The sequence below is a fragment of the Pyrus communis genome, chromosome 16 (genome assembly GCF_041283825.1).
Source record: "Pyrus communis isolate YQ-2024b chromosome 16, ASM4128382v1, whole genome shotgun sequence".
Classification (NCBI taxonomy): domain Eukaryota; kingdom Viridiplantae; phylum Streptophyta; class Magnoliopsida; order Rosales; family Rosaceae; genus Pyrus; species Pyrus communis.
The window spans coordinates 7,562,122-7,579,444 of NC_142580.1; the positions used below are offsets into that span (position 1 = coordinate 7,562,122).

The 17,323-nt window shown below is 37.9% G+C and overlaps 2 protein-coding genes across 2 annotated transcripts; one reads left to right on the forward strand and one right to left on the reverse strand.

Annotated features, from left to right (window-relative positions):
• Positions 1-939: 939 nt before the first annotated feature.
• On the reverse strand, positions 940-2,291 carry LOC137731972 (GSH-induced LITAF domain protein). Its single transcript, XM_068471242.2, has 3 exons — positions 1,883-2,291; positions 1,628-1,754; positions 940-1,259 (listed from the first exon to the last, which is right to left on the reverse strand). Exons 1-3 carry the CDS (start codon positions 2,074-2,076, stop codon positions 1,176-1,178), a joined length of 405 nt encoding a protein of 134 aa, XP_068327343.1. The 5' UTR covers positions 2,077-2,291; the 3' UTR covers positions 940-1,175.
• A 7,055-nt stretch (positions 2,292-9,346) lies between these two features.
• Positions 9,347-11,044, forward strand: LOC137730461 (protein CURLY FLAG LEAF 1-like). The gene is made up of 2 exons (XM_068469450.2): positions 9,347-9,778; positions 10,469-11,044. Exons 1-2 carry the CDS (start codon positions 9,491-9,493, stop codon positions 10,817-10,819), a joined length of 639 nt encoding a protein of 212 aa, XP_068325551.1. The 5' UTR covers positions 9,347-9,490; the 3' UTR covers positions 10,820-11,044.
• The last annotated feature ends 6,279 nt before the right edge of the window (positions 11,045-17,323 follow it).

Here is a 17,323-nt window from a genome sequence, read left to right on the forward strand (position 1 = left end):
GGGCCTTCAACAACGCCCATGGGCTAGCGTTCGTCTGGTCTCAAAGAACTCTTCGTTTCAAAAATTTTGGTTTGAGATAAATATAAACGAATAAGCTTTGAGTATTAAGAACTTATGCAAGGTGCTTGTAACTCAATTAAGTAAGAGCATTCATTCTTGCATTCCAAGTCCTGAGTTTGATTTGCGCCTCTCCAATATCATTTGTATAAAAGTTAAGAAAATTAGTAAGATAGAGAATTCCCACCGTTTTCAGTAACTGGGACTCAAAACTCTCTAGTCCTACCCAACTTCTCAACTTTCACATCATTCTTCGTTTTAGGCTTAGTTTCACACCTGACACTGTCGATTTGAGATTTTGAGATACCGAAGCAAGGTTCAAACCCTAAGCTAATACACACATTTCCTTTGGTTTAAGCACCTACACTGCAAGTCTGCGAGTACAATCCCTTTTCTCATGCCGTTCTCCGATGAACATATGAAAAGCAAGTTCCAATGATAGCAACTTGAATCACAACTGATGTACATTCCGATCTCATGCCATAACAAGACATCTGTTTTGATAATTGACTAAATTTTGACACAAGGTACTGCATAATTTGATAATATAGCTTATACTGCAGTTGTAATCATCAGAACGAGGCAGGAAGTTTCACATAATCCAGCATCCCAATTGCATCTAATGTGAACTAACCAGTGCTCATGATGATTGCAATATTGCTTTTCAAGGAATGCTACTTTCAAACATTCCTATAGTTCCTAACCATTTCAAAAATTAGCACCGTCGCGGTTGAACAAGAAGTGCAACATAACCCTGCCGAGAACTAGACCCTAAACACTAGACCTCCGAGGACTGGTTCGGAACCTTATTGATGAACCTAGCATGTCCCTCAAACAACTCACAACTCCCATAAAAACATTTGCAACACAAGAGCATGCACGTACAAAATTAGCAAAAGCATTTTATTAAAAGCTTGCACATATTTAAAAATTACAGTCAAACTGCATTATTATGAAGCCAAGCCACCATTTTTCCAAACTCCATATAGATGCCATAGCCAAATAGTAGTTCAATGCAGCATCTTAAAACTATATTTATCTACTAACACATCTTTAAAGGTATACGGGGTTCAAAGAAGCAGAGAAGAAGCCGCATACAAAGTGTGAAATACAGATCATCATGCAGGCAGTGCAAAGCTGTGCTCTGTCCAGTGTGGAGGATCCGCAACAATGCAAATATCCGACTTCTCAAAATCAGCAACCTACAATACAACCCATGTCAAATTTCTAAGCAAAAATGAGAAAAAGCAACATAAAAAATTTGAGAGTGCACAGCACAGAGCACTCATAGGAGGGTTTTCAACCGTGTTTGGTAGAAAAATTGAAAGTGCTTATGGGTCATAGAAGTGTTTTCAGAAGAAGCACCGCACTCTTCCAGAAAGCACTTGAACTTTTCCAGAAAGCACTTGAACATTCAATAAAAATTTCGATGTGTTTCTAATAAAAGCCCATCCAGCAGAAGTCCTAATGAGCAAAAAATCTAACATGTTTCTAATAAAAGCACGTCTAGCAAAAGTGATTGCTACCGAATTAGCCCCAAATGTGTCCTGAATAGAAAGAGTTGTCTTACCTTCTCTTGGCAACTGGGACAGTAATGATACTTATGCCAGAGGCAGTCACAGGAAGGCATAAGAAAGCAACATCCAAGCATCATTGGCATCATACAAGCCACCACAGATGCCATACTCGGCTTTGATCTGTCGATTCATTCAACACCAATAAACATCAACCAAACATATCTCAAGTTTCAAACTTTGAATAATCAAGAACACAAAATCAAACCCAAAATCCCAATTGCCCAAAAGGATCAAATTTTGTTATTTACCTGACTTGGGTGAGTCCGGTATCGCCACAGTAAGAGCAGTTGAAGGGAGCGGGAGTGTCTCTGTAAAAGGTCTGGTGGAGAGGGACGCCCTTTGGGTCGCCGTAGACGGCGTTTGGCGGGATCATTCCGGCCTGGTGCGGATTCTGCAACGTGTAGACTGGAACTCCCATCACCGGTTCGTCCACCTTCGACATCTCTGCCTTTGTTCGTGACTTATGAGTGCGATGAAATCCCGCGATCTTGTGGTCTGGTCTGGTGATTGGAATCGGAATTGGCTGATCTTACAAGAGAAGCGATTCGAGGGAAAGCTGTGATGAGCAGATGGAAATTCGGTTTTCTTGTGGTGACTAGAATGTCCTTGGGCTCTATCTATCAATGGGATCCAGGATCCATTGACCTATATATCTTCTAGAGAGAGTAGTGACTAATCAGACCCGCGGCCCAAACCCCCCAACAATGAACTTTCCAAGTTTTCTTGCATTAATTGCCTCTCTTATCAAATCCCTTAATCATCTTGAATCAAATTCTTTAATTTACTTATTAGTTGTTGTAAGCCTATTTAACTGAGAACTTATAGAGAGGGAAAGAGGGGTGCCGGCAAGGAGAGAAAGAGAATTTGGTGAATTCTGAGATGTGTATTATCTTACTGTCATTTTGCCTATAAATCGCTTACCTTTTAGGTGTTACAACTAAATCATGACACTATCTAAAAGATATCATAGAATCTTATTAGGATTTACACAATTACATTCCTAACCTAATTAGGACAACAACACTCCCCCTTAAGTGTGTAAACACTCAAATAAATTGTCGCATTAGGTCTTCAGTGATAAGTAAGTTTAGTTGATGAAGTTATCGGCACAATGGGCGAATATGAGTCTCAAATTAACAAAAGGATGCATTGGTAGTAAAACTCACAAAATCTTGCTATGGTAAAACCCGATATGGGAATAAAACCTATAAACTAAGGAGAAACGTGAGAAGCATGCATAATGTCAAAACGAAACGTCTAAGGGATGAAAGTAGGACACGTCACAAGGGTCTAACCATCCCAATATGGGTGCTTTGTTAAAACCTAGTAAGGTAGCAAACCCAGTTGGAAAAAATCCTTCTAATTGTAGGAAAAAAGGTACATTAAAATCGAGTAAATATACTTTTGGATATTTTTTGATAAAACTTCCAAAAATGAGAACTACATCAATTCATATCAGATAATTTAAGTATACATATTCCTTGGACGAGCTTTTGAAAAGTAGATTTTGGTTATGACTTCGTCAAGAGATCAGCAAGGTTGTCCTAAGAACATATTTGCTTGATTTCGTTTTGATACTTTTGTTGCTGACGTGAGAAGAAGAATTTCGATGCAATGTGCTTGGTGTTGTCTCATTTGATGTATCACTTCTTAATCTGGTCGATACATGTTGCTTTGTCTACATAAATCGTTGTAGGAATGTCAACGACTAAAGAAAAATCTTCAGTGTTTCGAATATGTTCCAATACTACCCTCATCCAGAAGCGTTCATGAGTAGCTTCATACAGGGCAAGAATCTCAGCATGGTTTGAAGAAGTTGCAACTAAGGTTTGCTTGATAGACCTCCAAGATATTACAGTGTCTCTAACGGCAAAGACATAACCCGTTTGAGGGTGTGGCTTATGCGAGTTAGATAAGTAACCTACACAACGTAACCAACACGACGAGAATCAACCAGAGGACCATAAGGGCGGCGGTTCCTCTCAAGGATTTGTATAGGTAGAACACGCCCAATATGTCGTACCTTTAAGGTAGCAGAAGATGTCTTTAACACCAGTACAGTGTCTGCGTGTAGGCGTATTGCTATATCTTGGCAAAAGATTAACAGCAAAGGAGATATCCGGTCTAGTGCACTAAGGTAAGTACAATAAAGCACCAATTGCACTCAGGTATAGAACTTTGGGCTCCAAAACCTCCGTAATTTAGTATAACCTCATGCGTAGAACAGTTGAGTATACGATGGTCGGATCCACATTTGTCTCATTACTTTGTGCCCATTTCCTTTTTTGGGGTTATGAATCATTTGAAGCAACTGGTCTGCCACACTTCAGGTTAGGAGCATATGATTGACTAGCCGCCAATGTCCCGGGCCACGCAACAGTTGGGTTGACCTCCATTCCCGAACGGCTCATCCTTCCCACACGATATTATGGTGTACGTTGGTATGTTTATCCTTGCAGGTGCATTTGCAGCAAGTATTATGATCTCGCCACCATTGTTAAATTGTTAAAAGTATCTGATATGCTCTGAGCAATGCTTTATAGATCTAGAATACGACGCACTTAAATTTCAGACTAGACAGTTTCGGGATCTAAATGAGACATAGTAAGGGGTAATCCACGACAATTTGAGGTATTCTTCAGGAATGATGGTATTCTTATCTCCCTCTAACGAAAGGAAGACTATCTCATCGAAATGAGAATCCACAAAGCGTGCGGTAAAGAGATCGTCTATCAATGGATCAGTAAGAACTAAATTTTTATTAGCCATAAGATTATATTACTTTAGATCCAAAGGCTTAAATATTTGACAAGTTAATAAAGCAAAACAAAAAAAGAGTTTTCTAATGGTTCATGGATTTTAAATTGGTTTTGTTTTATTAAGTTGTCAAATATTTTAAGTCTTTGAATCTAAACTATTATAATCTTGTGGCTAACATGGATTTAGTCCTCACATGTCCTCATTTTGAGGATCTTAGGAGAGCATAACCATGATAAAGTGATGCATGAGATTTGGTGAGTCCTAGTTTTATTAAAAATGTGATAAAATGTGATGTAATACGCATATATAGTTTCTCAACGTTGGATTCAACCACAATCCCTAAACCCGCCAAAGGACTAAAAATAATCCATAATAATACAAATGTAGTCAGATGTAAATTGATTAAGAAAGCATATTTATAGAGAAGAGCAGTTTAGGTGCCGTGCAAGAAGCTTTATGGAGCTTCCCTTCCAATAAAACAAGGTTTGTTCCACAATATGTATATAAAAAAAAAACAGTATAGTGCGTGCGCACCCACCAACACCACCAGAAGAAGCAGCAGCAGCAGCGAGGGGCACGCCCATGGGCCAAGGCCACTAGCAGTCTAGCACTTGGGCATGTTCCCTTCACCCTCAAATAAAAATGATAAAAATAAAAATGATAAAAATAAAAAAACTCGTCGCTATATGTGCAGAGAATGAATTGGAAATCTCAATAAAACATACCATCATTATTCTATAATCTTCCTTTAGCTTTCATCGCAATTAACCTTAATTAATAACTTTTTTTTCACTCAATTAACTAGTTACGCTTACCATATTAAAATAATGTGATGTTGCAGCAGAGAGGGACTGCATGTGTTGTACATATTTAGCCGTTGTCTAGCTAAAGTTCTCACATGGTCAACACAACCAAACCCTATTTGACCGTATACGTACGTACCACATGCACATGCAGTATGACAATTGACACTCAGTTGTATCAATGATTTTGAAATAATAGTTCTTGTATGCATGTGTATGTATATTGTTTGTTTTGTCCAATTCAGATGGAGCTGATTTTTTTTTTAGGGTTACGAAATTTTCTTCAATTTGACGCGTTTTATCATGAAAACTGTGAAGATATGTTCATCTTCTTGTTTAGAGAAATTTGAAATGAATTATGTAGATTTTTTTTAAAAGGATGAATTTGAAAAATGGATTGCGATGATATCCGTGATGGATTTCTGAATCTGCATACAAAAACAAAAGCTGTGGAACATCCCAAGGACTCCTTCGCTTGTCGCAGCAGCAGAGGGAATATTAATGGAGAGAGAGAGAGAGACGGGGTGAACTGCTGCTGCTGAGATGGTGTCAGGTACAGGAGGAGGAGGGAGGACTGGTAAAAGTTGAGTGAATAGATTCCTCAAAGAGGAAAAGTCCGAGTCATATTGGGTGTCGAAGTTCCCACCAGTACGTGACCAGACTTACCTGGCAATATTGCCAACGGCCCCCCCAAAACCCATGAGCCTCATGAGCCATCACGTGAACTTGCATATACATCAACAGAAAACCCTAATCGCTATCTTGCACCAGTAATATTGCTGCCTTTCTTCCAACACCATACATGATGAAAATAATAATGTTTACACATTAATTTTCTCTGAAGGTCCACTCACCGACTCACGCTTCGGTTTATTTTTAAACTTCTGAATCAAATAAAACAAATAAGAATTAAGTTATATAATAAGCAGAGTGTATAAAAATAAGGAAATTTTAACGAAAATATCATGATACTGTTAACGCTAACATAAAATCACATTTTTAAACTAAAAAGGCAATCATGATACTATTTATTTTACCCTTTATTTTGTCTTTATAGTTAAAACTCAAAGTTTTCAAGTATTTTTCATTAGTTTTCCTTAAAAATAAAACAATAATGTGCAGAAATTACTTCTAAACGTAATACACGTATACATACTTAATTAGTTTTAACAATATTTATTTATTTATTTATTAACATTTTTTTTAACAAGCAATGTTATTTACAGGGTGGGTTTAGCCTCACAATAAACTAGCAATAATGTGGTTCAGACTTATTTTTTACAAAAATCGAATCTAAAACATCTCACTTACACGTAAACAAATGAAAAATAATACCAACCATTTTACCAAGCAGCATTTATTTATTAATATTAGCTTAGTTATATAGAGGAACAGGCTTGCAGCTCCCCCAATACATTCGCTCTGTCCTCTGATCTCTTACTTATATGCGAACTCGTCCTTTTGTTTGTGTCCACTATTTCACATTCTCATCAAATTTTCTACGAGTTTATTAAATAATTTGTCTTGAAATAAAATAATAAGCTGTTAATATTCTCTCTTTAAAAATGTTAAAGAAACTACATTTTTGTATTATATTAAAAGAAGAGTTGATATTTGAATCTTAATTTTATATTCCATTAAAAATAGAAAAATGGTAGAGAAATTATATTTTTATACCACATTGGTGTCTCACTTGATGTAGTAAATAATGTATACTTGACACGTGAATTAATAAATTCTTCTGATTGACTAATAATTGTATAAATCATTTGCAAGGTACACTATTGTATTATAAATATGTGATATCCCTCACGCCTCACGTTACAATTTGACTATCAATTCTCAAGTAATATATGTGGTCCTACACTCCTGAACTTATGATATTTACTGTTTATAATCCTTGATTAATTGAACACCATATGCCTAGGTTCGACTCTAACGTCTAAGTTCGAGTTCTGGTGTTAGTAACCTCCTTTTGGTGGGCGAACTGTAAATATGAAAAAAAAAAGGGATTGGGACCCTCTTTATAAGTCCGCAAAGAAACTTGTGGTATTTCCTAACTCTAAAATAGGGTAACATCCTCTACCCCTAAACTTGTTTTTGAAAAAGGATAGTGCTTTTGCTTTTTTATTCATGAAGCATTTCATGGTTTGGCTGTAATAGTCATGAATAATAAATCTAAATACTATGTTTTGACTTTAAATTCATAAACTTTACAAACTTTAGGGCGTGTATTCAATTGAGAATTTGAGAGATTTAAATGAATTTTATAAATCCATGAATTTTTATGGAGTTTAATTGATTTATAGGGATTTCATGCAAAATTTTGATTCAATTTTGTTGAAATCTCATGGAATGTGAGATTTGTGGATACTTAAAATACACTATGAAATCTCTCAAATTATCTCTAATTCCTCAACTTTTTCAAATTTTTTAAAACCAAATTCTAATTGAATGCACCTGGAATGTTATAAACTTTTTTAAGATCCTAATTAAATGCATCCAGATTTCTAAGGATTTTAATAAACTATCTTAAAATCCTGATTGAATACACATTGAATTTTAGAAAATTACTTAAAATCCTGTAAAATACATCTAGATTCATTAAAAGAAATAAAATCCTTCAAAATCTCACTTGAATAAACCTCCTTCATGTGTGAGACGAGACACCCACGGAATTGCTCTAGGGCAACTAGGATATATTGGACTTCAATCGCTGGCATATGTCATGAATACATTGTACATAAAATGATTTCTTAAGTCTAATTCATGGCCTCGTCCTAACATTGTTGATATTTATATGCACATAAATAATATATTTCATAACAGTCAACTTGTTTTTTTCGGGTCAATTACGTGTTCGTCTTCAAATCATATAAAAAGTGAGAAAAATATGTATATTTGTGTGAATTTAATACTTAATTGCGACTGAATTATTATAATAATGTTGTTGGATAAGAGAAATTTCTTAAAGTGTTTCGTATTTAAACGGATACTCTATATGTTATAAGCTAAATAAAAAAAACAAAAAAAATATATCATTTTCTCTACTTATATACATTACTTAGTATCTAATTTATACAAATGCGAGTAAAATATATATTTGATGTTTAATTGCGACTGGTCTTTTAACAATTGCGTAGCTCGATAGTAGGTGAATGATTTTGTTAAAATATATGGGCGGTCCGCGCGTGGTCGGACGGGCTGCCAGAGCCACGTCCCACCGTTTCAAAACCCCACCTTCTTCTTCTTCCTTTTTTTCTTCTTTCCGGTTGCAGCAGAGAAAAACATAAACTGTTTAATTGTTAAAACAAAGTTCCGGCATCCAGTTTCGGTAATTGCGTTTTTACTTAGTTGTCTTTGCTTTTCTTAATTTAATTAAGCCTCCCGAGATAATTCCGTCAGCTTTACTTATTAGCTTTTTCAATAATATTAATTACGGAAGATTAAATAATCACACGCCTCGCTTGCTTGCGGATGTGAGATTTTCAACCAAGAAAGCAATCAGTGAGAAAATTAAAGATGAACCGACTAAAATACTCGCTATTTGTTAATTTCAATAAAAAATAATCACTTTGGTACGGTATATACGGTTAAATTTTGGGGTTTTGAATTTGTTTGCTCGTTGAACAAGCACTTATTTTCATAAGATTTTTCACAGTCGTTTATGTGAGTTTTGATTTCTATATATACAAATCAGTTATTTTGAGCTTGATTGCCATGACACAATTGCCATAGTGGTGGGAGTTTTATAAGAGTCAATTCTATCTATCATTTATGACTCCAATATAATCGGTCATTTATTGTATAAAAATCACACTCGTTAGTTTAATATATTGAAATCAGTCTCATCTAACTAAAATTTTACACGTCAACAATTACAATTAAATCGGCACACAGCGTCATGCCAATAAAACAAAGAATTTAACAAAACATTTCATAGTTTTTATATGACATGTAAAACTATCTTCCACGCGTGTTATGTAAGTCTCGTCGTTTCATTGAAATCTCTCCACACTGTGAAACGAAGTTCTCTAGCCGGGTCCCACCTGGTACTCCCTAACAGATTCCCACGCGCATTTACAGGGCGTGAACTCCATCATTATTATTCCCAACTCCATCTATCTGTTTGTGACTGCCCCCCTTCCCCCTGTTATATTTCCCTTTCCAAAATCACACCTAATCTCTCTCTCCCTCTCTCTCTCTCTCTCTATTGTTTGTGACCGGTGATTTTGTTTTGATTGTTGAAGCTCATTTTTGCAATCATATCCTGGGATTTTGTTGCCGATTCAGATGACAGCTCCAAACATGGCGAAGATCGCCGCTTCCCTGGAGAGGTCTCTCCAAAATTGCTCCCTAAACAACCACAACCACCACCACCACAACCACAGCAGCAGCGGCGGCGGCAGCATCACAGTCGACGGCGAAGGACAAGGCTCGAGCTTCACTGACGGGGTATTGGCCGCCACGGGGATGCAGGGCAGGTCATCGTCTTCAACCTCATCAACCTCAGACGCCACTTTAGAGCTCAACTCCCATGTCTCCCTTCCATACCATTGGGAACAATGCCTCGATTTAAAGGTTGGTTTTTTCGTTTAAATTTTAATTTCTCTCTTTTTCCCTGTTGATTGTTGGAAGAAACACAATCCATTAATTAGTTAGTTTTTTTTTTTTCCATTTTTGAAGCTTCAATAAATGCAGTAAACACAGCAGATCTTGCAACTCCTTAAATGAAATTCCTTGTTGTATTTAATGCTTTATGCTCTCTGTAATTTCGTTCATTTTTACATTTAATGCTCCATGCCCTTTGTTATAAAATCTCAGAATCAAGAACTTTTCATACCAAAAATCCAGAGAAAGGGAATAAATGGTTTTTTTATTATTTTTTATTTTATCAAACTTTTACTTTAGGCGATAGGAAAAAGAGAAAAGCTTTACTGGGTTTGACCATCTCGTGTTGCAGCAATAAAAAGATATAAACTTTTTACTTTTCTGTGTTTAATCTTTTGTCAGATTTTCGTCTCCTCGTTATTTAGTACATTTTCTTCGAAGAGTAAAGGCAAAACTTTTTTCTGTTTGAATAATTGCATTGTCTCAAACAAGAAAAAAAGAATATGGGTTCAATCACATGTAGTCGCTTTCGAAATAAAATTTACGTATTGTGAATTAATTGCTTCAAAGAAAATAATTGTGTTCTTGAAGCGTTTTTATATAAAACTTATAGTTCTCGGGCGTTTGTTTTTAATATAAAAGTTTATTAATTATTTGCAGACAGGGGAGGTATACTACCTAAACTGGAGGAACGGGATGAAGGCGAAAGAAGATCCGAGGACAAGAGGAGAGTACAGTGGAGATTTCTACTACTCGGAAGAAGATGAAAACAGCTCGTATGACAGCGAAGAGTCTTCGATCGAGTCGTCGCCATCTTCGTGCAGATACGAGCAGCACCAGCAGCCGATAGAGAATCTCAACAGCAACAACAACAATAATAATAATGTGTTGGTAGTGGCTGGCTGCAAAGTCTGTCTCATGTATTTCATGGTCCCGAAACAGCTCGAGGACTGCCCCAAATGCTCCGGTCAACTTCTCCACTTCGATCGATCCGAAAATGGCTCCCCATGATCATCACCCGCTCACATTCATTTTCTTCTTAGTTTCTTAGTTAATTTTAATTTGTTTTTAATCATGTTTTGGCTTTTTTCACCTAGAACAAACCCTTTTGTGCTCTGAGAATATGAAACTACAGACAAATCACAAATGGGTTTTTAGTTTTTAGTATTTAGTAATTTTGTAGTTTAATTTGTTGATTGCTTAGCTCCTTTATTTTATTTTATTTTTGCTTGTTAATTATTTTGGAATATTGAGGGAGGCCATGGGAAGTGGAGGAAGAGAGGAGTCCTACAGTGCCAGCATAGCACCACAAACAAGGTCAATGGTACAATAGTTGGTAATGATTGCGACGTGTAGGTTTCCTTCTCTTTTATTCCATGAAAATGATGAATCCATGATGGTCCTCTCTTTTATTTTATGTTTATCTTCTCAATTTTCTATATTTTTTTCTCCGATTTATTCGTTAAATAATTTATTTTTGGTAAATTAATTCGTTATTATTAATCAAAGTACTCGTTAATTGTCATGCGAAGCTCCCAATATCTTTGAATTTTCCTTTTGGAAGAGGACAGGTACTAATCAATCGTACGCTTTTGTATTTGGTAATTTTTCTTTCTTATCGATTGATTTGATGTCAGTTTATCATACTAGATCAGGGCAGATTCATGAACATCCTGTTATGGTGTCAAATACAAGGGTTTTCTCCGACAAGGAGGTATTTCAGCGGCTAAATTGTGATTGTCAAATTTTAATCATGTAAATCTAATCGTTTCATACATTGGTGCTTATCATACACTGATGGATTATAAAATTATGGCAAAATTCGGTGCATGTTTGAATGTGGAGTGTTTGATAACATGCTGGATTAACAAAAATGTTAAACTTATAATATTTTTCATACCACATTTGTATCACCTCTCCAATACCATTTTATACTTGTAACGGCCAAAATAAAGTTGGTCATACAAAACAATATTTGTCCACACCCCACATCCAAATTCAAAGTTAAAATCTCTCCCTCTTTCCATTTTCCCTTACAACTCTTTAATTCGAATTATTGGTTAATGTTTTGTTTTCCAATTGAAGTAACAAACAACATGAGTAATAAGTATTTCTCTATCTATATATAGATAGAAATAGTCTCTTTGCAAAGTAAAGATAAAACTGCGTACGATATACGTTCTTTCCCGACCTTCACAAAACAAAAAACCTTGTTAGTTTGGGATCACCCTATATATAGCCCAACAATTCCAAAGTTGTGGATTGAATTTGCACGCGTGAAAGTACCGGATGGGGCGGAGTGGAGTTCGACTTGGTGGCCAAGGTAGGTGGATAAAGCGATGGCATTGGCATGTAGCTCAAACCAAAAGCTTTTGGAGTTCTGGTGACCAAAAATCTCACAAATTAAAATAAAAGTCAAAATTTAGGCTGTCCAAAAAAATAAATTGTTAGCCTAACCAGCCACCATGCCTAAATGCCTATGCTGCCGATCGAGCTGTGTATGTTTAGGCTTTTTTTTTTTTTTTTGGAAAAAGCCTGTGTATGTTTAGTTTGGTCAACTGCTTGACACAGGAGAAAGAAAACCATGTAACCGTACTGTGGAAGAGATTAGGAGCACGGAAGACAAACCCTGTCGACATAAAATTCTCAGTCCCACAATATCTTTGCCTTTTCTTTTTTTTTTTCACTGTCAAAAGATGACAACTTTGGGGGTCCCACTCTCCCAACTTCTCCATGATGTGTCCATTTGTCAATGATGTTTTAACTTTTAATTGACCCTGTAATCAACTCAATAATTCTTTAGTAGAAATAATTTGGGCCCTTTGACCTCCAAGCCATTTGAGTCATTCACTTTTTTCTGCCGTATGTTGTAAGTGTTGGTCGATGATTTGAGGGAAGGTGGTTTGTTCTTGTCATTGCGTCTTTATGTATTCCTACGTGACAACAACTATATTTCATCCACAAGATTGGACATATCATCCAACAAAAATGTTAGAGAGATATTCGTACATCTGTAGATTATATTCACACATCTCAAATTACTTCTTCCATATTCTTTTAATTTTTTTAATATTTTTCTATCAAGTGTTAGTGGTGTGTATAAAATATTAAAAAATTAAAAGGGTGTGGGAGAAGTAATTTGAGGTGTATGAATATAATTTCTCCTGTTTTTATCTCTGCATATCTAGACATTCTTAATTAATTTTATAGCTAACTACATTTTACATCTTTCATGTTTGGGATGATTTTAAAATAGGACATGAGGTTTCAATTTTCTCATACGGCTCCATTAGGTTTTGAAAATATTTGAATTTTCGTTGAATTGATAACCTAGTTATCATGAAAGCCGTTACTAGGTTGATATATAAGTCACATTTGCATCACATTGACTAAAAATTTCATCAATCTAATGAATAATTAGGCATTCAAATATACAAAAGGTGTAAATTGATATGGTTTTTAAAACCATAAGAGGCAATGTCAGAAAATTAAAACTTCATGACCTAAAAATCACCTCAACTCTTGAGGATATAAAAGGTGGTTAGCCCTTAATTTTATCTGAATTAAAGAAAAATCAAATGACATCAACGAACGAGCTTATTTGAAAGATAAAACAAGTGCCGGAGTCATATCTTAAAAGTTGAAACGCTTGTGTTGACCCATGAAATTTGGCAAGCACAAAACGATGAAATTAAGCCCAAACAGCAAGAGAGAGAGAGAGAGAGGATGGTGAAGCCATGGTTTACCTGGCCTAATACGGCAGTGTTGGAGAGAAACCAAAGTTAATTAGTGACTCTAATTAAGCAAAAGGCACACTAAGTAAGCATATCCAATTAAACCAAAAGGCCCACTAAATAAGCATACTTCCATGTCACATCTTGCAACCCTAATCCTGCACCAATTTTGAATTGGTGTAGGTAAAAGTTACAAAGAAAAGCAAATATCTGAAGCGAATCCAAATATCTCTTTCAAAACTTTACCTGCTGCAAATCACAGGTACCATGTCCTTATTTTGATTCCACTAGCTGCTAAGCACACCACAAGAAAGACTGCCTTTGGAAATAGAGACATTTTTTTGTATAACTGAGATATCTATTGTAATGTTTATGCTAAAAATAACAAGTAGCATTGAAAAGCAACTCGCGCACCCCATCAAGATTAAAAAGTAATTATATGACGCTGTATATGGTTCTCATTTTTAATAATAGCAATACTAGTTACGTGATCATATATGTGGGTGTTATGTTGGAAATTCTAGCTTCGAAGTAGAATTGAATAGCAGAAGTTGAACTGCATAAAAGTGTAGAATAAATATAGACATATATGTGGTGTGTGGAAGCGGAAGGAAGAGGCTGTGACAAGTGACAAGGTGGTGCAGGGTGCAGCTAGCGGTTGGATGTGTGGACGTGAGGCCCTCCGTCCTAAAAGATTCGAATTTCAGAGAGAGGGAGAGAGAGAGAGATAGTGATGCTTAATCAAATTGGTATAACGGAAAGAGATCAAGTAAGTAAGATGCATGGATGCGTATGGTCCAAGAGGGAGGAGTAGTGCTTAATCAAATTGGTATAACTGAAAGAGATCAAGTAAGTAAGATGCATGGATGCGTATGGTCCAAGAGGGAGGAGTAGTACTACCAGTGATATATATGGTACATACGGGGTCTGAAGACTGGCGGGTGTGTGGGGGCAAACAAAGGAACCTTTCCTGCAGGCTTTCGTTGCCAGAAACCAGAAAGGAATCTATGCGTCGATCGAAGAATGCAGTGAGTACTGTGGAGTGTGGACTGTGTAAAAAGAAAGAGATGAATTATTATGCAGCTAGGAGATGAAAGGTGAATTATTATTAGAGGAAAGAGGACTATAAAGATATATCGTCCTTTGTGTCTCGGTGGTGAGTTGGTCAAAGACAAAAGGACTGACTGATACTAGTAAAGTACTGCAGGCAATTTGATAAGGACCCTCTTAACTCACTCGAAAATTCTATTATGTTCTAGTGTACAACATGCACACCGTTTAAATGAGGCATCAAATAGACGTACAAATAAAGATCCAACAATCAAATATTCATACGCTCCAATGATTTGAATAAGGCATTGGATCAAGATGTGCAATTAAAGATCCAACGGTCATGAATTCAACCCACACAGATAACAATGTATAATACATATACACAGCTCAGTTGTCTATTTATTTACCATCTCTCTATATGTTTTCCGGTGTGATCTAGACGTTTCTCTGCACAAATGGAATCTCTGTCAATCTGTCCCTCTCTCCTTCCTATCCCCCGTTTGTTTCTTCAATTTTGCATCTTTTCCCAACCCTCAATTACTAATACACATCACTTAAACTAATTGGACAAATATATTCAATCTATTCTACTTAATATTGTTAACCCTTTTAGCTACTTTCAATGTTGTTAACCATTTTCATGGATCAAGCCATGCAATTGTTAATTTTACGCTTTTATTATTTTAATTTACACTAGGAAAATGTGATGTTTGAATCTAGAACGCAGTGATTTAAAGATGAATATTCCTAACTGTCATATCCCGGCTTGGGCGGGACCACTTCCCGGGCCCGACTCCACCGTAGCACGATATTGTCCGTTTTGGGCCCCAACCACGCCCTCACGGTTTTGTTTTTGGGAACTCACACGAGAACTTCCCGATGAGTCACCCATCCTGGGAATGCTCTCGTGCGCTACTCGCTTAACTTCGGAGTTCCCACGGAACCCGAAGCCAGTGAGCTCCCAAACGGCCTCGTGCTAGGTAGGGATGGGAATATACATATAAAGATCACTCCCATGGGCGATGTGAGATGTCACAATCCACCCCCCTTAGGGGCCCGATGTCCTCGTCGGCACACACGCGACCAGGGTTAGGCTCTAATACCAAATTGTCATATCCCGGCCCGGGCGGGACCATTCCCGAGCCCGACTCCACCGTAACACGATATTGTCCTCTTTGGGCCCCAACCACGCCCTCACGGTCTTGTTTTTGGGAACTCACACGAGAACTTCCCGATAGGTCACCCATCCTGGGAATGCTCTCGTGCGCTACTCGCTTAACTTCGGAGTTCCCACGAAACCCGAAGTTAGTAAGCTCCCAAAAGGCCTCGTGCTAGGTAGGGATGAGAATATACATACTCCACCGTAGCACGATATTGTCTGCTTTGGGCCCCAACCACGCCCTCACAGTTTTGTTTTTGGGAACTCACACGAGAACTTCCCAATGGGTCACCCATCCTGGGAATGCTCTCGTGCGCTACTCGCTTAACTTCGGAGTTCCCACGGAACCCGAAGCCAGTGAGCTCCCAAAAGGCCTCGTGCTAGGTAGGGATGGGAATATACATATAAGGATCACTCCCTGGGCAATGTGGGATGCCACAATCCACCCCCCTTAGGGGCCCGATGTCCTCGTCGGCACACACGCGACCAGGGTTAGGCTCTGATACCAAATTGTCATATCCCGGTGGGGGGTCCACCACATCTCGGGCCCGCTCCACCACTGTAGCACGATATTGTCCGCTTTGGGCACACCCTCACGGTTTTGTTTTTGGGAACTCACACGAGAACTTCCCGATGGGTCACCCATCCTGGGAATGCTCTCGTGCGCTACTTGCTTAACTTCGGAGTTCCCACGGAACCCGAAGCCAGTGAGCTCCCAAAATGCTTCGTGCTAGGTAGGGATGGGAATATACATACTCCACCGTAGCACGATATTGTCCGTTTTGGGCCCCAACCACGCCCTCACGGTTTTGTTTTTGGGAACTCACACGAGAACTTCCCGATAGGTCACCCATCTTGGGAATGCTCTCGTGCGCTACTCGCTTAACTTCGGAGTTCCCACGGAACCCGAAGCCAGTGAGCTCCCAAAAGGCCTCGTGCTAGGTAGGAATGGGAATATACATATAAGGATCACTATCATGGGCGATGTGGGATGTCACAATCGACCCCCCATAGGGGCCCGACGTCCTCGTCGGCACACACGCGACCAGGGTTAGGCTCTGATACCAAATTGTCACATCCCAGTGGGGGGTCCACCACATCTCGGGCCCGCTCCACCACTGTAGCACGATATTGTCCGCTTTGGACCCCCAGCACACCCTCACGGTTTTGTTTTTGGGAACTCACACGAGAACTTCCTGATGGGTCACCCATCCTGGGAATGCTCTCGTGCGCTACTCGCTTAACTTCGGAGTTCCCACGGAACCCGAAGCCAGTGAGCTCCCAAAAGGTCTCGTGCTAGGTAGGATGAGAATATACATATAAGGATCACTCCCCTGGGCGATGTGGGATGTCACACTAACTATTAGAGCAATTATTTTAAGAGAAAATTTGATTGAATTTCAACTTCATTAGCCACAATCAGTGCCTGTTCGAACCTTAAAGACTCCCTCCAATATCCATCATTCTTCCAGTCGCATATATCCTTCCATTTCAAGTATATGTTGGACCCCAATTTCCAATATTAGTTTACGAAAACAATATTGGGTTATGTTACAGTGTGTGACTTTC

What these genes read in the sequence shown, in the direction of transcription:
- LOC137731972 (XM_068471242.2), bottom strand. Translation starts at nt 2,076, where the DNA reads ATGTCGAAGGTGGACGAACCGGTGATGGGAGTTCCAGTCTACACGTTG. An exon ending in ACCGGACTCACCCAAGTCAG is followed by an intron (nt 1,755 to 1,882) that starts GTAAATAACAAA and finishes ATGAATCGACAG; the next exon opens with ATCAAAGCCGAGTATGGCAT. An exon ending in GTCCCAGTTGCCAAGAGAAG is followed by an intron (nt 1,260 to 1,627) that starts GTAAGACAACTC and finishes GTTGTATTGTAG; the next exon opens with GTTGCTGATTTTGAGAAGTC.
- LOC137730461 (XM_068469450.2), top strand. Translation starts at nt 9,491, where the DNA reads ATGACAGCTCCAAACATGGCGAAGATCGCCGCTTCCCTGGAGAGGTCT. An exon ending in AACAATGCCTCGATTTAAAG is followed by an intron (nt 9,779 to 10,468) that starts GTTGGTTTTTTC and finishes AATTATTTGCAG; the next exon opens with ACAGGGGAGGTATACTACCT.